The sequence below is a fragment of the Melospiza melodia genome, chromosome 1 (assembly GCF_035770615.1).
Source record: "Melospiza melodia melodia isolate bMelMel2 chromosome 1, bMelMel2.pri, whole genome shotgun sequence".
Classification (NCBI taxonomy): Eukaryota; Metazoa; Chordata; class Aves; order Passeriformes; family Passerellidae; genus Melospiza; species Melospiza melodia.
In genome coordinates, this window is record NC_086194.1 from 115426787 (window position 1) to 115449009 (window position 22223).

The 22223-nt window shown below is 37.0% G+C and overlaps 1 protein-coding gene across 2 annotated transcripts in view; it reads right to left on the minus strand.

The window, feature by feature from the left end:
- Nucleotides 1-22223, minus strand: part of ZNF407 (zinc finger protein 407) — a 334044-nt gene that overhangs the window by 93015 nt on the left and 218806 nt on the right. For both annotated transcript variants that reach the window (XM_063165163.1, XM_063165169.1), the window contains exon 8: nucleotides 5583-5761. In XM_063165163.1, the coding sequence (XP_063021233.1) occupies nucleotides 5583-5761 (179 nt within the window). The remainder of the gene's footprint in view (nucleotides 1-5582; nucleotides 5762-22223) is intronic.

Below are 22223 nucleotides of genomic sequence, written 5' to 3' on the forward strand. Positions count from 1 at the left end.
CCTAAAACCTGTTTTCCAGAAAGACATCCAGTCTTCTCAATGCTCAAAGGAACAGAAGAAGAATAATTTCTTTTGCTAGTTGCTGCCAGAGCTCAATTGACCTCATATTTAAGTGTTTGCACCTTGTTTCTCATTTCAATTTGTCTGACTACGCTTTCAGTAACTGATTTTTCTTAGGCTTTTCTCAGCTAGACTAAGAGTAGCTCATGTCTGATATTTTCTCCCTGTGAAGCAACTCATACACTATAATCAAGTACCTATCTATCATTTGGTCATGAATTATGTAACTCTTCATGAACACTAAGCGTTCAATCACCACGTAGGCAGCCAACTGCCAAAACACAATCGTCACAATCTTTGTTCTGTGAATGCCCAACCCCAGAGGCACCTATAATTTTCACAGAGGCACAGGCACACAAAGCTGTACTTCCAAGCATTCCCCAAAACATGTCTGTGCAGAGCGGGGAAGCAGCTCACACTTTTAGTTCTGTCATCATCCATAGGAGTAAGTGATCCTCCACTCCTACTCATGGGCTATGGGTGGTAGACTCTTACCACACACTGGAAAATTTGAGTGCTTTGCAAGCATAGTATCACTGTCACAGGAATAAAAAACACAAAAACCTTACCAAAGAGTACAATGAGTTGAGCTGGCTTCACTGATTTTTTTTTTTTTAATGACTTCCAAGAAGACTGCTAATTCTAAATTAAACATCACCAAATTTTCTGTTCAATGCCTTAAGCAGTTCCCTAATCACATAGTTGACCATTTTGAAGCCATTTTACAGCAAGAGCTTTGTGACTTGAACTATTTGCATTGCACCTATTTTGCACATGAGAAAACTTGTTCAAAAAGCAGGACCATTATATCTTTTGCTCAGTGAAAAAACAGGTTATTCTGATTTCTAGGGTTGCATTCATTCTTGGAAATCATCTCCACTTTTACAGTACAGCATGGAAATAACAATATGAAAAAAACACTCAGTATCACTGCATAACTTTCAACATCATCACAAAACCAATAATGAGCAAACTGCTTTCCTTCTCTCTAAAGAGTTTTTTGCTTATGACCAGTTTAGTATCCACAGAAGGCTACTATGGCACACCACAGATGCCATGAACTCTGCAGTTATTGGAATAATGGAGATTTTCAGGCATAGATATTACACTGTTTGGACATAAATAATGCATTATAATAGTATTACAATGTTTATAAGACAAGAGGTCCTAAATGATGAACATTTAGTTCAAACTGAAATTATCTCTACCAAGTGATATTCCTCCAAAGCAGACGAAGCACTGAGAAAGAAAACTGAAATACTGATCCCTTGCAAGATCTACCACAGGTATGGGCCCTTCTCCTGTCCCACTTGACAAAGTATTCAGGTTTAGCTCAACTCAGTATTGCAACGCAGCATCAGTTAGAATAAAATACATTCAAGAATTTTGGAAATGCAACACACACAAGAATCAAAATATTTCTTCGGCTTGCTTTGAGACTCACAATTCAGACAAGCCCACAGTAAGAAACAAATTTTTTTAAAAAAAAACTATCTCATTTTTAGAAAAACCACTAAATAATAGTCACACCCATGATATGACAATTTACTCATCTATTTCATTCATTTTCCATTTGTAATGACACACATTCAGATTTGCACATGGACAACAAGAATGTACATGAACAGTTTCTTCTAGAACCAAATTTCTATCACTTAAACATTACCTGCAGGATTCCTTGCTCATAAGCCCATTTCTTTTCTTAGAACAGCTGTAAGATCTATCAGTATCTTAAAAGGGGTTTTAAAAAGAAAATAAATTCATATTGTGGATAATGGCTAACAGTCTCTGGATTCATGGCTTTTTTTCCAACAAAATTTGAATTTTAACACAGACCTTGAGAAAATGGGTCAGAGAATATAGAGAAATAGGCACCAAATTCCTGCAGAACAACACACAGACATTTTTAAAAAAACAGATTTGATGCTTCATATAAAATTAAGGTTAAATGCATAAACTGGTATTTGAAATGTATATCAAATTCAATTCACAATTTTATGTGCACTGCATATTTCTTTGTTGGCTTGTGTGCATTAAAAGCCTGTTGCTCAAATGTAATAAATTTTAAAAGTTAAAGACAGAAGTATAATCCGGTCTGTTATTGTTTTAAAATATCTAAAATGTATAAGGAATATAGTTGTATTGTTAAATAACTCCCGCTATGACAGAGGGAACCTATAGCAAAAAGAGGAAAGAAGATCTGAAGACCTGGTTTGCTGGCATTTCTATATATCAATTTAGAACAGAAGTGCTATCACCTTGCAACTACAGTATCATCCTCACAAATGTAAAAGACAACTTCTTTTGCCTTCCATCTTCCACAGCCTCTCCCTCTGAAATGCAGCTTCCTCAATCTCCTTACTAACACTGACCCTATAAAGCAGTACAGTAGCTGCCAAAGAAAGCTAACTAGAAACTAATATTAGAGCATTATACTGTTGTAGCAGGGCAGCTCATCCCCACCAGAGCTTATCTGTTGTTTGTTAACCAGTCACATAAACAAGACAAGCTCTCTTACAGTGAGTTATTTTGGCACCGTGGGGTTGACACCTCCCAACTGCCAATAAACATCTTACTAATGGAAGTGAGATCTGGAAAGATAAGCCAGATTTTTGACAGACAGATATCCACTTTTAAAACTGTAAGAGCCATACCAAACTCCCACAAAGCAGAGATTTTCTATGCATTTCCCTGAAAATCTGTGGAGTTTCTCCCATGAGTAGGAACACCTGCTTTAGAGTTACTCCCCAGGGATTAAGCGAAGGAATGTGCACATTACCATGGTTTCAGTGATAAGTTAGATTTGACTCCTAATCAATACTATTTCTTTTCCTATCTCTAATATAGGTACCTTGATATTGTGCATTTTTATGTTATGCTGTAATCTAATAGCAGTTCTTTTTCGTTTTATACTCTGTAGTAAGTGGTTCTGATTAAGATCTTTCATCAGCTATCTCTTGTCTGTTTAATAAATAATTCATTTTATAAACAGATCTGACTTGCCATCATTAGAACTTGCAGGCCAGGGAGATTCCTTGAACTTAAACTGTTGCCAAAATCTGAGGCTAAAGCTTGTCTGAAGCTTCCACTCTTCCCGCAACAATTATAAAGAACATTAAATCTAAATTAGAAATCCAACTGTCAATCTTAATTTCACAGACAAGAAACAGACTTGGCTTTTACTCCCAGTCACATCCCAAAGGTACCCCACAGCTACACTCTTGATGAAGTGTGGTGAAGGAATTTCTGCCTGTCCTTCAAAGTGGCTGGAGTTGGTGTCTGTCTCTTTGCCAGTGAAGATACTTATTCTATCTGCTCAAAGAAGCAAAAGGCCAGCTTTCCTCTTACAAAGCAATATTAGAACATAAAAGACAGACAAATATGTTTAAGTTAAAAAAAAAAAAATCAATCTTGGATGACACTTTCATACTCCTATCATCCTAAGGGGTTCTGTGTCGTGTTGTAGATTCTCTGTGGGTGCAGCCAATGACCAATAAGTCATCAGTAACTGTGAACCAGACACAGAACAAATCTTATTTTTATAAGGGATGTTAGCCAGGGCACAGGAGTTGTCCTTCATTCCTCTAAAAACCTTCTCTAAAACCTTTAACTCTCAGATGTCCAGCAGTCAGAAATGGATTGAAAAGAAGAAAATAAACTTCCCTTAATTTAACTGTGGTATCAATACACAATTATCACCCAGGTTTCTCTTTAATAGTGTTTCTTTTTGAAAGGAAAATACAGTATCATCCTTTCTGTAATGGAATTACACAAACAATGTTTCAAGACTTTTGTTGCATACCAGTCCTAGGCGAGCCTGACAATCTGTTCTTACTAGTCCTAATATATTTGCACAGTACCCTGTTTAGGGCAAGAGGATTTCTACAGTATAAGAGTGAATGTATAGAAAAGAAATATCATTAGGATACAACACACTGATGACTGTTTTCCTGTGTTACCAAGACAGGCAAGCTGAACAGTTTTAACCACAGCATGCTGCAATGAACAATTGATTTATCCAGATATAGTCTTGAACTAATGGCAAAATGTACATAAAATGTTATTTTGGAATGTTACTGATTCTATCACTGTTACAGCTCTCTGTTATATCTATCAGCCTATTGAAAGCATTTGATTTTTTCATATTAAGTGGGATTATTGTAATAAAGATCCAACAATGTCTGGATTTAAGCTCTGAGTTGAATATTCATTTGCTTTAGTGAGAACTATGGTGAAATGTGATCAGTTTTCTGACCTATTTTGAAATTGGTATTCTGCCAACTGGCATTTTGTTTGCACATCCAGATATTATCCACCATATGCTGACATGACATGATGATTGGTTCCAAAATGAAGTGGAATACTTGGCAAATAGAAATATATGGTACAAATAATACACTGCCTCTAGTCAGGAAAGCAAGCAGTCATTTTGAGAAGACTGAGAGGTTTTAAAATAACTACAGTGTACGTACAGCACAAAGCTGCATGAAAACTCTCCAGGCTGTGTTTTTTTACAGATATAAGGGTATCGAAAACTAGGATATTAATTCCTGACACAAGATTCACATCTGACACAGGAGTACTAATAGTAATAATTCAATGGAAGATTAATTTGCATCTCAGGGAGACTCTGGCCCACATAGCTTCTTCCTCCTCTGGATTCCCCAACTCTTCCTTCTCACCATCTGTTCTTTTTTCCCACAGCTCTGACTTGTCTTTCCACTCAGTGATGTCTAAGTTATCTGCCTCTCCTGCATTAAGATCCCATTTCATTCAAGCTCCACACTAATTTTGTTATTTCTCCTAACCTCCTACCACTGAACTCTTTATTTTTTTCTCTTAACTTGATGCTTCCATTAATCTTCTGCCTTCCAATCTGAACTGTAGAATCTATGAAAAAATAACCCAAAAGCAAATAAAAACTAAAAAAATTTGTTCCTAAACAGAAGACACCCCATCTTTTTTCTTTTAATTCCTGTTTCCAAAGCAATGTTTTTCTTTTGCATTCCTCCAGTGACATCCATGTGTATGCTTTCTAACACAAAGCCTGAAAAGATACATCTAAGTTGTTGGTTGAGCTGTGTTGTTCTATGTTTTAATGAAAAACAGTCTACATTTTGTAATGAAATCTAAGAATTTTTAAAGCAGTGCATTAATTTGCCACTGTATTTCCTATGGAATTTTGTTTTTCTGTTCTTGGGGGAATAGCATAGGCAGAGGACTTAATAAAAATGTTAAAAAACATTTCTCCCTAAAAGTTCAGTTAGATTTCAAAATGAGGCGTCTAAATCGCATGCACTTCTGATGTTTATTGAACTGCAAGATTTGTTTGTATAACATGAATAGATTTCAGTGCTTAATGCATAATCTTTAACCCTGGAAAACTTGAAGAGGATGAAGCCTATTTTGAAACCATGCTCTTCTTCAGAATAAATGATAATAACTTCTTGTTTTGTTATTACTATCATTTAAACACGTGCATTTTGAAAAGAATTTGTAAGCAAAGGGAGCAAGGACCTTACCAGCATGCAAGTATGCCAGATCAGGATTTTCAATGTCTGGGTGCAGTTCTTTCAAGTGGTTCCGAAACTCCACAGGGATATTTGTTCCATACTCACACCTAGGACAGTTATACATTTTTACTCCTTCATGCTTTCCCGTATGCAAGATGTGTTTACGGATATTTTCTGCACAGTTAGACCTAAACAGCAAGGAAAAAAAAAGAAAAAAAATTATTTATTTTCTACCAGTGGTTCAAATGAAACCTAGTGTTATATAACAGAAAATCAGTAGTCATCACTCATTTTTCATTATCTGTAGATTTTTTGCATCCTCTTAGGTTTTGCACAAATGTTGTCCTTTGCATGATGGCTCCCAAAGCTGTTTCAGGTTAACAGAACATTACATCTGAACCAGAATAATTGATTTATCACATTTACAGAATTTCTATTTTTCTCATGGTAATCAGCGATTGACGGAAATTAAGCAGAAGAATTAACAGAAATTAATTAAAGAAAAATCTTTACTTCGCAAAATTGAAATACACAAATGCCTATAATATTCCCAGTGGAGCTCAAATGAACCACCTTTCCTACACAGTTCCTAAATTCAACAGGAGTTTTTGTGAATGATCTTTGAAGTATGTTCCACCAACTTTCATCTCAATGTGTGAACTGTTCCTAGGAAAGAGAATTGAGTTGCTCAAGTTTACATATTTTTGAAAATACACATGGATTCTGGTTTACTTGTTAAAAACAGCTTTTGTGAAAGTAGTGGAGTTTTCATGCATAAAAGTCAAATTACATACACAATTAGTTTAACACATTTCAAAGCAATATTTATAATCATATTTCTGAAAAAATTTCATATTTCCTTTATTCACAGAGAGATCCGTATGGCAATAATTTTTCATTTCTAGTCTTTCAAATATTCCAGTCTCATTACAAAATTATTTTGCATTAGAATTTCCTACTTATTCAAACTTAGTGATTAATCCTACATGAAATACACTGCTGCACCATTTATTTCAATCAGAAATAGGCAGTATATTTATTTTTTACTCAAAAGAACAGAACTGTTCATGTGTACCATTGCTTTGGTGTTTTGTTTATTGCTTAGACTTTCTTACTAGCATATACTATTATTATTGCCAAACTAAGAACAGTAATTCAGCCTAACTGAAAAAAAGTACAAACAGTCATGTAAACTACATAAATGCATAATACTTCACAAATACTCAAGTAAGGCTACTGTAGCATTTTGGGCAACTGATTATATATCCATCATGGGGTAGAAATTCTACAGTATGATAAAAATGATAGATGATAGAATGATAGAAATGACATCATGATTCTACATCATGACAGAAATTCTACAGTAACAAGCACCTAAAAAAAAGACCTCCAAAGTAAACTGGAAGTAGCAGCTTGAAGTTCTGCTGGAATGCTTGTCTCTCCCTCGGAAATGGACATGGTAAAGTTGGTATCTGCCTTACGGTGCTGCCAAAGCTCACCCTCTGTCATGTCCATCTGCTATATACTGGTATCATGATCAGATGCCTGAGAATGTCAGAGAAGACACTTATCACTGAAAAATATACAAAATATTGGCCCTCAGCATCTTTCAGAATTCAGCCCTAAAAAAGTTACAGCGTCCATAAATGTTGTTAAAATGAAATACGTATTTTACAAAATGAAAAAAAGGTAGTGTATACTGCAATGAAAGCAGGAGACAACCTGGTAACCTTCTATCATGGGTTATACTTTAAAAGGCAGTAGATTAAAGCAGAGCATACAAATCTGAAATAAAATATCTGTGTTCTTTTAGCTCAGCTCTCATACTATGCTAAGGAAATATATAAAACTTTTTACTTTGAAATATTTCTGTGAAATACATAAAGGATCTGTGGAGAGCTATGTAAGAGTTGTGAAGAAAACTCAGGCTGTTCAAGCAATAAAAGGCCAGTTCCATCTCCTTTAATTTGGAAATTGCTCCGGCCACTTTAAACAGAGCACTCCTGAAGCCTCATTTATTCAGTCATCAGTAAAAATCTGTCACTAAACACAGCAACATACAGATATAAAAAAATTAAACCCATATTTTTCCATGTGACAAGGCCAGGAAGGCTTAATCAGAAATGAGGAATGTGAGATCACAAGGCATTACAAATGGCCCCTCGTATTAGATTGCAAAGCAGCAATTGCCATCATAAGGTAAACCATGATGGCAACAACTGGCAAATCCAAGCACTTCTGAATCCAAGTGATACCTTTAAATATGACAGGACAAAAGTGTACTGCATATAAAACTTTTTTAATTATTCAGTGTGCTTTGAATGTGTGTTTTATTAGGAGTCTTTTCTCATGTACTGTACAAGCATGTTATCATACGTCTGACACAAAACACCCCCACCAACACAAAATGTGTGTAGGTACATCACTTTATATTGTATGAGTAAACTCAGAGGTCTGTGATTTTAAATAGCACTGGATTTCTATCAAAGCTATCTCATGACATGAATATAACTAAAACATTATAATGTTGCAAAAGTGATGATAATTAAGGTTTTGACAGGCCTTGTATGATAAGATTCACTTCCAGGTGTTTATAAACATCAAAATACAGATTTCCTTTGTTCTGAAATTTGGAAAACAGAGTCCGGTGCAATAAAAATTGTTTGAGGAAAGTCCTTCTGGTTTTTGAGTTCCAGTCTGAATTATGGCCACAAACAAATAAATGCAGGTTTTAGGAGACTAGCCTGTATTTCAGTAAAGCTACCTTCAAAGTAGAGGTTTCTAAGTTAAATTACTATTACCATTGCTTCATGTAAGCATGCTTTCATCCTTATGATCCATTTTCAAAATCAAATCTATATATTTCTGTCAATTTGTCCATGCTCTTAAGTAACAGGAAGAGAACTCTTTAAAGAGACTTAATCTTTCTAAAGCTACAGTCAATGAGTTTACATTTAATTCTGATGTAGAGAAATACAATAAGAAGTCTTCTTTTTATTTCATGTCTTGCAGTAAGTCTTCTTATTAGATGTTAAAAAAGGTTTGAGACTTGATGCAAACCCCACAAAAACTGTATTAAAGGGAAGAGGGAGCCTGTATGGATTTTTCAGTGTCTTGTCAGTGCTATACACAGTGAAAGAGGAGATGGAACATGTTGCTAAGGTATGTTGCAGATGAACAGGAAATACGAGAGGCTTTCCATGCATACTTCCAATGCAACAAACCCGTATGAGCTCCTCCATGAAAGACTGATATATTGGGAAGGGCATAGGCCTACTTTCCACATCCAGGAGAGCTCCCACATTTCTGTAAAGGATAACACTTTGAAATAAGAGAGACACATGGTAAGATTCTCCTGAGAAATGTAGCTACTGCTTAGGATGAACAGAAAACCTCTTCTGGAAAAAGACAAAAAAGGGCATTTGTCTCTAACATCCATCACACAGTGATGCGTTCCCATTGCTGTTCTAGCTGCACATTCCATGCTGCCATTACAAGTCCCTTCCTACCAACCAGCTACCTTTTTCTGTTGTCAAGAAATTAAACGTTGCTGCATATTCCAGTATCATAAACTGGAAATCACTTGTCAAATTTAAAATGGCACTTCAGTCACAGAATCACAGCATGCTTAACATTCAAAGGGACTCCTCAAGATTGTCTGGTCCATCCCTGCTGCTCAGGAAGGATGACCCTTGGCCAGGTGCCCAGGAACATTTCTGAACCTCTCCAAAGACATCTCCCACCTTACCTGGGTGCCTCTGTGAACAGCCAAGTTCAGCAGTTAACTGCAGACCTTTGGCTGCTGTCCTTGTCTTTCACATAGTGTTTTGGATAAAAATCATGAAATAAGAGAAATTCACAAAATATCTGTCACTAAATTTGTCCATGCAGAACAGGAATGTTTCTATATTTTTAAGGGTTTTCTACATGATAATATATTAGCATTTTATTAAACAGCTAAATGAAATATTGCAGGAAGTAATAAATTTTTTCCTATTTACTAACAAGAAACTGAAATTAGAACACTCTTCCATTATGTAGTGCCTGACATTTTCAGAAAGATACTTACTGCAAGACATGGAAACGGAAGGTTTCAGAGGTGCATATGAGGCAAAATGTTAATTATCTAGTCCACTAATTTTTTAAAATTTTAGCACCTTCTAGGACTCTTATTTGCACAAAATAAACCTTCAAAAGGCCTTCTCCAGAACATTAGGTATAAACTTCCTTTCTGCAGAGAAATGCACATAACATAAAGGACTCCATTGGCATCACTATTTACAACATAAAAACAAACACAGTGATACAACCAACTGATTGAAAAGATTTCTATTTTTCCCCTGTTTGTCGGTATGTATCAAGTTCACTCTCATATAGACAGCATTCTGAAGGGCTTCTGCATCCTTTATACCCTGCTATGCAACCTGCAAGTACAGAGAAATTGCAGCATTTTGATTGAAAAATAGCAAAGTATCCAGATACTTTCTGGACATTTTCATCATAAAAGCAATTATGATGAAAGCAAGCTTCTCAATGAAGAAACATGCACTATTGTAGATTCTTAACCTCAGTTATTCACCAAACATTTGCAAGTATTTCTTTCACAGAAAATACCATCTAACTTGGAAAACTGTCTTGAAATCAAAATTGCAATAATGTAATTACGCTGGAAAAAGAGAGCCATAGATTTTTAGAAACACAAAGTTATATTTAGTTTGACCTCACTGATAGCACAGTTCATAAACATCTGCCCAGTGATTCTTTTCTCAAATCACAACCCTTGTGATATTGGAACTGATGTGATATGGTTTCTGATGGAGAGAAACAGGGAGTCTTTTGAAACTATAGGCAAATTACTCTTCAGTTGATCACTCTCCCTGTTACAAACAGTCTCATTTCTTATGCCCCTGCATTCAGCTAACAGTGCTACATGTCCAACACACCTTGCTTGGCTCTAGGATTTCCTAATACCTGGGTCTCCATGGAAGAGCTACAGAGACTGAGCTCCTCTCAACTCACTCTGAGGAATCATCAGGTTCTCCTACATTCTTTTCAGTTGCTTTAAACTTTGAATATGTTCACATTTCACACCAGTGCTGCATACATGGATGCCATAACTTTCCCCATGCTCAGCATTCTCCAGTTGCAGCCAGTTCTGGGAATTCTGGGATACTTCTTGCAGCACCAAGAGCTCCTGCACACTCAGTTAAATGTGGTGACCTTTCAGGTTGTTTTCAGCATTACTGCTTTCCAAAATGCAAGCCTTCTAGCCTCCCTTTGTTTCTTGTTGTCATTAAGCTGTATGGAAACCAGCATTCAGTAGGGTGGTGGTAAACAACCTAATGGGCAATATTTTCTTGCAGGAAAGAAAAAAAATACCTCAATCTGTGGTAATTACATTATATAATCAAAACCTCCACAAAGACAGTCACTCTGCCCACTTATTCAGCAAAAAAGCCAAACCAACCAACCAACCAATAGACCAACCAACCACTCAACCAACCAATCAACCAAAAATCCTTCCCTGCTTATTCAAGATTTAGCTACATTTCAGGTTTTAAAATAAAATAAACTGATTGCCAGGTAGTGCAAACTAGCTACATAATAATACATAATCTGCACATACCACTGGCAATCCAGACTGCAAGTTTAAAAGCTAAAGCTTACCTCTTCAGTGCTACAAGTCAATACAATATTGCACAAGAAATAATAAAAAAACAGCAAAATATCATAGCCAAAAATGTGGTAACATGTTGAAACTAACATTATAAAACTGCAATAACTATTAGATATTAACACACACATTTATGTATATATGTACAAGAAATGCAATACATTTTCTCATCCTCCTCACTACTAACATGTACCTGGGTTTCTTTTTCCTTGCTCTTTGCCTTTAAAAGCAAAAGTTCTACCTTTTATTTAGGTTTTAAGTGAGTGGGGAAACAGTCACATGGATATAAGTGTTACCTTTTATTCAGCTTTTAAGTGAGTGCAGATACAATCACATGGATATGCTCTGCAACCAACTTCAATTCTCAAGTGACTTACAATACTATTGCTGGAATTAGCAGCACACAGCTCCTTCTGTGGGAGCTCAGGAGGGCAATTCCAATGTCCCAGTGCCAGCTCAGCTCTGCCTGTGTCACTGCTGCCAAGCACCTCCCTGTGCTGCTCCTAAAGACCTCTGGTGGGCAGAGGCAGCGAGCTGCTGGGGACAAGCAATGCCTTTGCCACCATAGCTGCTTCTGCAGCGAGTATTTGCCCACAGCTTTTCAACTCTACCCAGAAAAGGTGACTGAAATACACAGCCACAGTGCCATAAAAACACATGCCCAACAACATGGTGGCCTCATGTATTGCCGTGTTTTCATGTACTGCCATGTATTGCCACTCAGAAAATATGAAGTAGCCAATAAAAGAGAGTACACTACATTTACATGCTTTAATGAGATTTTATAATACAGTCAGTTTCACAAAGAAAATAATAAAAATGTATTTGGGATTTATTCTGATAGTATTATACCAACACCCAGGGATAATAATCATAATGTTTTCTGCTTTTCTACATTTTTAGCTTTGCATTTTTTTCTGTAATGATCTATTTGTTATGACATACAGTATGTGTGACAGATGTCCAATGCTGGCTGCTAAAAAGTAGCTGAGCCCTGTAGGGAAGCAGCAAAAACTTGTGCGTCAGCACAGAAAATGATGGAAGATTGATAATTACTGCTTGTATCTGAGCTCCATTCAGCAGACTAGCATGTCCAAATTGTAATTTGGACACGGATCCACCATTCTATTTACAATGTATTGGAATGAAAATTCCCAGTTTCAAGTAATTGATCATTACGATAGCCAAAGTAAGTGCTTTTAAAGGCAAATTCAGGGTAATTGGGAATTCTGAAGGGAAATAAGAAGAGATGTACTCTAGTCTTGTTTACCTCTGAGGAATCTGTAAATGCCATTTACAACTCTGCACAGTGAACAAAAACCAAAATGTAGGCCCAGTGTTGGCATCTAGATCTACTAATGAATTTTCAGAGTATTTCTGTAAAAAACTGGCAAACAACAGACTTCACAATTTAAAGAAAACTTGATTTTTTCCAGGAGAAAGCCCATCTGTGACTCCAAGGAAATAAGGCATCCTGCCTTAAATGCTTCCATTAATTCTATTTTCCACAAGAAAAGAGAGAAAGAAATAAAGAAGATGCTTTTTAGATAGAAACCTGTTCAAACTGCTAGACTTGGAAGGAATGGGTGGAAAGGGTACAGAAAGTCGTGGAAGTGTGCCTCAGCTCTGCATGTGTGCTGTGGTCCTCACTGTCCCCATAGGTGCTGTGCAGAGCTGAGCTGCTCAGCTTGTGAGTCTGCCCAGCAGCTCTTCTGAGAGAGGCTCAGTGTCTCCTTTTAACAACTAGAGAAGAAAAAAAAGGCAAAACAAAGAAAGGGGAGAAAAAGGAACCAAACCACGAACAAAACAACAACAACCAAACGATTTTTCATGGGACTGATCTGCTCCTGAAAACTCTCTGTAATGTTTTCTAGAACTCCTGGCTTCCACTTTGCTGCAGGCAGAGTGGTCTCTGCGCTGGTCCAGCTCAAGGGCCTGTGTGCCTGCAGCATGAGGGATGCAGGGGTCTGCTGAGCACACTGCACTGCTGCACTGTGTCAGCCAAGGTTTAAGTGGCAGAAATAGCAGGTGGAGTTCATCTATTTCACAGTAACTGAGAATAATCACTCCATTGTTCCTGGGCTTCCTCCCTCCCCCTTTCCTTTCTTCCTAGAGCAGATGGCATAAAAGAGAGGTTGGTCTGAGAAACAGCATCTCTGAAGTGGTGTGAGGATGGAGACTGGGCTTTAGGTATCACAGGCCCTGATTTAACAAGGTACTTACGCATTTTTGTGGCTTAAGTACAAGCAGCCCCCGTTGACTTCAAAAGAATGACTCACAAGGTTAAATTTATGTACATGATCAAATACCTTGCTGAAATGAGGCCATGGAAAACATCCATTTTTTAAAAAAGCTGGGATGAATTTAATTGAAGACACGCATTTCCTATCAACATCAATTTTTTCCCTATTGTACTTCTTTTAATGACCACATAAACTAACCGAACAATTCTGTGGAGTCTGTTTGTATATCCTCAGGAACACATAAAGTATTTTCACAGATATAGAAGGGCAGATGGAGCCTAGGAAAGGGTGTGCAATCTAGCGGCTGCACAAGATGAAACTGGACTCCTAATGTTGCTGGAGTCAGAAATGATAGCAACAGACCCTAAAGGCTGCCTGTCAATCTCAGATGCAGATGGTACTTCGTCCAACTGGCCTTCGTGTCAGTTCCTTCAGCCATTTTAGTGACAACACGGTTCCCTAGAGGACAGATCCTGTTGCTTTGCAGCCTGGATTCATACCCAGGGCACTGTGGTCTGTACGATCTCTGCTCAAAGTAGGTTTTTTTAATGCTAATACAGTGCCTCTTCTTGCCCTGTCCCAGCCCCAACCCCCCATGCAAAAGGAGATGGTCATTTTCTTCCTCATTTCAAATGTTCCAATTTATCAAAGGAATCAGCAATAATTGTCTGAAAGATTCATTTTTGTTATGCATGCCAAAACTATATATAAAATCCCTGCTAATAAAATTTGCAGACAACACGGTAATTGGCAGCATGATTAATAAGGATGACACTGCCATCATACAGATCACTCGCAGAAGCCAGGCGTGTTCAATCACAACATGTACACACACAATTACATGTTAGCTCTCCCACCTTTGCACAGTGCATGCAAGTAACTTGGACAATGCTGTGAAAAGCTGTGACACTGAAAATTATTTAGGGATTAGTGGACCATCAGTTTAACGTGAATTTCTAGTGTGATGCTATAAGCAGAAAAGGCCCCATGCTACATTTAGTGTATAAGCAAGGAAGTAGCAAGCAATGTTTTCTTTGTGACACTGGAGAAACTAATTCTAGAATATCTACTTCCTGTCTATATTTAAAAAAGGGAATAAACAGCCACAAAGTGATTATAAATAGAAATAGAAGTTAAGTGGGGTAAAAAACCTCTAAAACACTTAATAAAACCCTCTTCTGTTTTGCTTATTACACTTGAGCTTGGCCCATGAGATTTAACATGGAATAAAGGAGTGATTTAGGGACAACATAACCTGGAGAAAATCTACACAAAACCAAATGCAATGACTACAAGTTACAGTCAAATTCAACTGAGAAACAAAGCACAATTTCTTCAGCAATTATGCTTTCACAGAAGAGAAGCTGTGATTCTACAACTTTGGTTCTACGACTTTGCCTGTTTTCAGATCAAACCTGAATATGTTTCTAGATCATAAAATTCAGTCAGAAGTAGGAGGTTCAGTACAGAGCAAACTGGGAAAAAAACACCTATGCATTTTGTTTTCTGTAGAAGGTCAGACTGGCTGAGCTTAAGGCTTTTTCTGGGCTCAAAGTCTCCAAGAAGTACAGTTCAAGTCTGAAAAATGTCATTGTGAGGTCAGCCATTTATTGTGCTTCCATGATGTCATGGAAATTTGTTCAGTCTGCAAATTAAAATATATTCTTCCTGGCTGTCAATACTGCAAAGCCATCTTAGATTCTGAAAGTCAAATTTGGGTGTTTAATTGGAGGAGTGATCGATTATCTAATCTAAAATGTGTGTTGAAAGCATATATCAGAGAAATATCATTCTCTTCAGATTACGTCCTCATAATGCCATTTTCTGCACAAATGTAAGTAAATGCAGCATTTGGCTCTGTACTTTGAGCTTACTTCACAGACATCATTCACTCCAGGAGAACTGGTTTTTAAGAGTAAGGAGCAAGCAAAACGTGATTTTTGTTCCTACAAGAGTACATTTGCCTATAAGGATGCCCTGCAGCTCAGTGAGAAACTGCAGTTCAGTTTTCATGTAGCAGGACTTTCACTGGAGACCTACACATCAAAATTAATGTGCTGTGTACTTAACCAAAAGATACTGAAATGTAATGAAAGCACCGAACTATGTATTTGACTCACCTAACATACCTATATATAAAGTAAAATGTAGAAGGTAGCTTCTACTGCACTTCTACTTCAGACTATTCAAAGTTGCAGATAAACTGTCTTGTAAAAGTATTAGATTAAAATTATACCACAGAATAGACAGTTTTTCACTGTGCTTTCAACAATTCACAATTATGTCTAACACACATAACATGATTTTAACTAGATGAGAAATCAGGGCAACACTCTAGATCTATTGATTGAGAAGAATAGCAACTGCCTGAATGGTGTTACTTCAAAAACCTGACCCAAGATGAAAAAAATTTAAACACCAGGGAAAAAGCCTTCTGGATACCAATTAAATCCTGTCATATTGAGAAATTTTATAGACCAATACCAAACAAATTATCCTATGATCACGTATGCAAAGGTTCTGTCTTAAAGAAAAAGCCCACCACGCTATAAAATTAACCCCATCATGTTACATGAAAATAAATTTCTTTCATTATCATAGATAATGTTATGGACTTGTCTTTTTTCCCACAGAGGGTTAACATGAAAAGAGGGAAGAATGGCAAAATATGAAACTTTCTCTTTAGCTTCACCTTTCACACTCCGGTATCACACAACAGCAGAAACTAATGAACTTGCTCATCTTCGAAAGCCCTTTTGCATGCTTCTTCCTTCACCCTTAACTCTGATCCTTGCAGGTCTTCCCTTATGTGTGTGCCAATTTCACTGGTATAATATGAGCACTTTTATTAGTTGTGTTCTGATGATTTCTACAGAGAGATACTTAAAGCTTATACAAGTCAAAAACTATTTTATCACTTCTGAAGAAAACTAATAGTGCAGAGCCACTGAATGATAAGAGAGACCACTGAATTTATTTAATAATGCATGTCCATTTCACAAAAATGGCCTGTGTAATCCTTTTAAAAATAATAACCTGTTCATTTCAGACCTTGCACAATGCTTCTCTTTGTCCCTTGTAAGTCTCTCAAATGTCTTATTTTAAAGGAATATATAGTAGTCCCGGAAGACATTTTCCCATTTCTATTCTCTTCAACTCCTGTGAGCCCTTGTTCTGTGTGATAAGGCAATCTCCTTCGGGATCTGAGCTGTGTAGTTTCGCACCACGAGTGACAAGGACTCAACTTGAATAACTGCTGTGCGCAGGTTGTAATTATGTCAGCTGGAGTGTTGAACAAGGGGACTGATTAATGTGAGCCCCAGCCCAGGCACAGTCCCTATCAAAACCTTCGTGCAGGCCAGCAGTGGGGATGGGTTAAAGCAGAAAGACAAAACATGCTGTATCGTCCATGATAGATGAATTGCTCCAACAGTCTTCAGGCAGATGTTCCAGGACAGTATAATATACAATTACTCTGCCTTATCACCTTCCCAGGGACAATAAAGCTTCCTCCTTCTATAGCTCATGTGAGTGAAGGCAAAATTAGTTTTACTTTTACAACACTGACTCACTTATCATGTTGCCTTGATTGTGCTTTTACAGCTAAAGAAAACATATATTGCACTCCTTAACTAAAAACAAACAAGCAAACAAACAAACAGAATGCACCAAAAAGACTCTGCACTCCTCATCTTTTATATAAAACTAAACTATTCCTTTGAATCTATATTGCATCATATCATAGTAATGCAGTCCTTAAAGGTCTAATTCAGAATGGGATTCTAGGGAACATTACTAACTTTCAAACAACTGGACTTAGTCACAAGCTTAATGTTATATGTACATATATGAAAGGACCTTAGTCATTCAAGTCAGAAGGCACAGATAATAAAAAATACACAGGTTTGGAGCAAAAAATGCCTATGTGAATAACATGCCCTTAGTGACTATTTCAACTAAGCACTCACCCTAAAAATGCTAAAGCACTCTTGTAAAACAATACTTTGAGAAGTCATTAATCCATATGTATCCTTAAAGGCCACAAGAGTTTACAACTATTATAAACAATCCATGTATTTTCCAAAAGTAAATATAAATTAAGTAAGTAATAGAAATTTAGAAAAAAAATATATCTATTTGTATTTGTTTCCTTTTTGTTATCAGATGCATACAGGTTGGGTTTTTTTGCTGCAGATATGGAAGTAGTCTCTGTTTCAGGGCTATTTCCATGAATTTACAGAAGACCAGCTTACTAACATGAGGTGAATAGTAAGAGAAGAATATAGCTCATAATATCCTGAAATCCTTCCTTTCTAAGTATTGGACGAGTATAGATAAAGAAACTGTGCTTTAAAGAAGAGAGTCTAAATAGTTCCACTCGCATTCCAAGATGCATTTCTTTCAGTACTACCGTTTCTTCAGCTATATAACAATGACATGGTCTCCAAAAACAAAACAAAAAAATGCACCCAGAAATGCATTTAGAGAGACACGTATTTGAAGGCCAGGTTTAAAATCAAAGCCAAGGTTGATTCTAATGGCACTTAAGATTGCATACATATTTGAAAAATTCTGTTTATATGCATTCAATTTTCATGAAAGATATTGGACTACTAGTCAATAAGGGAGAGATAAGATTTTCTAAGGAGACTATAGGAATTAGGCACTGATACTGCACTTCAACTTGAAGGCAGGTTCTCAGCTGTTACACCTTCTCTGAGGTTTTCGTCATTAAACAGTATCACAGTCCTTCCAACAATAAGGTTTCACCACAATAGTAAAGGCTTTCCTGTATTCCTCTGGTGAAATGCAATCCTATGTTTATGAATTAAGAAGTAGCTCCAAGAAAGCTGGTACATTGTCACTGCACAACATGTTGACATGAGAGGGCAGCACAACATGGTAATGATACACCAATTCCTGTACAGAGAAACAACAAAGAAAACGGTCTTGGCCTCAGAAAAAAAAATATAATCTAAGTATTGAGAAGGATACGATAATCAGACAGTAGGCAAAAAGAGTAGTGATAGGTTTGGGAGACAGGGTATCAGTAACACAGGGTAGAAAGCTTTTTGTGTAGTTGCACAGTTGGACATGGCAGTATGAGGTGGCAACCTAGTCTGTCCTCCATAACCATTCAAATCAACAATGCAATTAGTGGACATAATAAAGAACTGATGTAGGTCTCAATATTTGCATAAATTAGGTTTCTAAAGAAAGATATAGGTCACCAATAGGCAACATCAGACACTCTATTCTGATTTGGAAAAGGAAACAATGTTGCCCCTAACTTTATAGCAATGTTGCAACCATTCTAGGAGTAAAACTCCCAAGTTTAGGGCTGCCCTTATCTTGAGGAAGGCTGAGTTCTGTCCTCTGTCCCAGGAAAGTATATTAGCTGGCACAAAACATCATGCATGAACCCTTTGTTTTGAAACTTTGCCATTAGACAGCAAGGAACTGCCAGGAACCAAAAGCAGATATAATCCCTGCTTTCAGAAACACTCTTCTGTTTTCAGTTATGTTCTCCATATAATTTTCTTAGAAAATCCAAACAACAGGCTTCTAAACACTTTGTCCTGCGCCCTTTCAGCTGAGAGTCCTAAACAATAACTTGCATGAGGCTGCAGACAGCAGATCATTATGGACTAAATGAATCCTGAGTTGTCTAATATTCACGCCTCTAACACATTCCCAAAAATACAGGAAGTGGGGCTTTCTTGCCTAAAAAGTGTACCAAAAGTCTTGAGGCAGACATAGCCATTTCCCCAGGACAAAGACTTGTGAGCATGCCTCAGTGATTTCACTCAGTGGTGCAAGAACTTGCATACTCAAGTAGAGAGAGAAGTGAAAAACAGAAACTCCCAAAGGAGTACATGCTTCTGGATTTAGATGTCTTTTGGCAAGATTTAGGAGATTAGGATCCTCTCTGAAAATCAAGTGAAAAGTAGAAATAATTACTACTTACTTGCCTAGTTGAACTTATTTATTGTTCAGGATACAAAGTCTTGTGGAAGGTGCTGCCACCAGCTCCCTGGCTTTCCATTTCTCTCCTTTCTAAGAAACAGGTACCTTCATGACAGGTGAGAATTGTCACTTCACTGAGGACATGGGAGGAAGGTGAATAACAACAGTGGAGCCAGGATTTTATCCACTGGCTTTGTTTTTGTTTTATATTATCGACCCTGTGACAGTACTCACTTTCCAGCCAGTGAGAGCTGACTCCCAACTGAGCTATGGAACAGAGATGCTTAGATGGAGAGGGGCTTAGTTATAATCCTTTCTGTTACAGTACTCCTGCCATGCTACTGGTGAACTGAAAGTAAAAATGGGCACTTCAGAGCAGGAAAAGAAAATAAAGATTCTCCTGATGTTACATTGTAGACTTCTAAGAGAAAAGACATCCAAACAAAAGAGAAAGCCAGGAACAGATGCAGCTGGAAAAGAACTCAGCAAACAAATATTTGCCTTTCAGAATAAAGTTCTGCAATGCAGGGTACCAACAGAGCTACCATCACCCAATACTGCATTCTCATCTCTCACCTCCTGCACCACCACCAGGAAACACAAAGCTATTCCCAAAAGCTGCACTCGCTGGCCTTCTTTGCCTGACTTGATGTCCCTGCATTTATTTAAAACAGACTGGATAGCAGACACCTGCTTTGCCCTCACAAGGGTTCACACTTAGGACTTTCCTCTCTGGTCTGACACAAGTGAACAAATTCAATACAAATTCCTTTATCTTTGAAACATTTCTTCTACTTGAAAGTTTTACTGCTCTCCAAAATGACTATATTTCAGCATGCAAAAATCAATCAGCTAAATACCATATGACTGTGCTATAATTTATTAGTGCTGATCAAAATCTTAAAGACTAGTAATTAAAATTCAAATTAAAATGTGATGAAAGTCACATTTAGTCACGTAAATGAAGAGCCTGAATTTCAAATAGGAACAGAGCCACTGGACGCCATGAGATGAGAATTTGTGGATGCTCAGTATCACTAACAGCATGTAAAAAGAACTTACTATTTCTTCAAACTTTGCTTCTTTTTCCTGAAGTAAATACATCTAAATAGATCTATGAATATGTCAGTCTATCAGTGAATGAATTATAGAAAAAGTGCCAAAAAAAGCACTTGTGGAACAATCTCTCCACAGTGGGAAGCTTCTTCCTATTCAGTAAGAAATGTCACTGGTCTGAATTGCCTGGGTATAAACCTTTTTCAAATGATTCTTTTTTCTAAAGAAAAGCACAGATTTTGGGGGTCTCCTCCTTATCCTTTGAAAAATACCTTTAAAATTTTACCTTTAAAAAGGACCTATCCTGACAACTTGCAACTAACAATTTGGGACTCAATACTTTGACATATGAGCATTATACCAACTGAAGCATGATTTCCTTTGCATTCATGCCCTGTTCACTAAATCTCCCAATGCCTAAATGCAGCAAACAACGGCTCCCCAACATGTTCCTTCAGGATATCCCCATCCAAGAAAACCCAGTTGTTCTGGGTGGTGAGGCTGGATTGTAAAACAGAAGAATGCATGACAGCTGAATTTTGCCCAACTGGTCCTCTGTGATTTTTTTTCACTCCTCATCCACCTCTTTCAGGAAACATGAACTTAATTTATCTCAGCAGCTACTACAGGGTGTCAGTTTTCACTGAAACTGGCCAACAGCTTAAAAAGTTATTAAAGAAATGGGTGAAAGATAGATGGATGGGCTAGCACAAGTCTCACAATAAGTTCAGGACAGAAGGCTAAAAAACAATCCTTGTCAACTGATTAAAAAAATCTGCTTTTCTAAACTAAAGATACATCTTTTTTCCCAAAACCAAAACAAATTAATAATGACTTTTTATATGTTAAAATGCCCATAAAAGAGATCTCCAAAATTTGCTAATAGACATGGTTCTCTGTACTTTAAAAAGAGCTTGTTAACAAAAATGTCTGAAACACCGTATTTTTCTAATGAAACATCATCAGAACTTAAGAATTGATTTTAGTAGTTACAATACTTTCTACAACTTCAAAATGGTTCTATGTATTGTTTGCCCTGTAGATTGTGCATGCAAAATTTAAACAGAAATGTTTTGAAGAAGCTCACACAGTTCCACATGGGATATGCAGCAGAATAAATGATGTCCCATGCTACAGTTGTTAGGGAGAATCCATAATCATCTTGAATGGGGATTGAAGAAGCATGCATGGAAGTTACAAACAGGAAACAATAAATACTATATTTTAAGGGTTATTAGCAATATCATAATGAACCATGGGATGATGTTCAGTTTATATCAGTAGAACCACCAGCTGTATTTACAGGATTATAACACAAATAATTTTAGAGTATTATGAAATGAAGTGTTTGTGTGTTTAAAATGATAACATCACTAAATACATTTAAAAAAAGATAGCAATGCTGAAGAACACCAGGAGAAGTATCACTTTAATGCATTATCTAAAAATGTGGATATATGGGTATGGACCTATATTCTAAGAATCACAGTGAGCTGAGAGGTTTGATTAGGTGGAACAAAAAAGAAACCTAGGAAAAATCCCTGTGCACTATTAGAAAGAAGTGGGAAAACATCAAGGGATGTCTCCACTCCAATCCCCTGACCCATGGGGGTGGGAGAAAGGAGAACATTGCTGCATTGGTTTGTTCCATTGGATTAGGCATGCTAAGCCTCAGCATGCCTAACTTGCTGAGGAGATGATGAGGTGTGC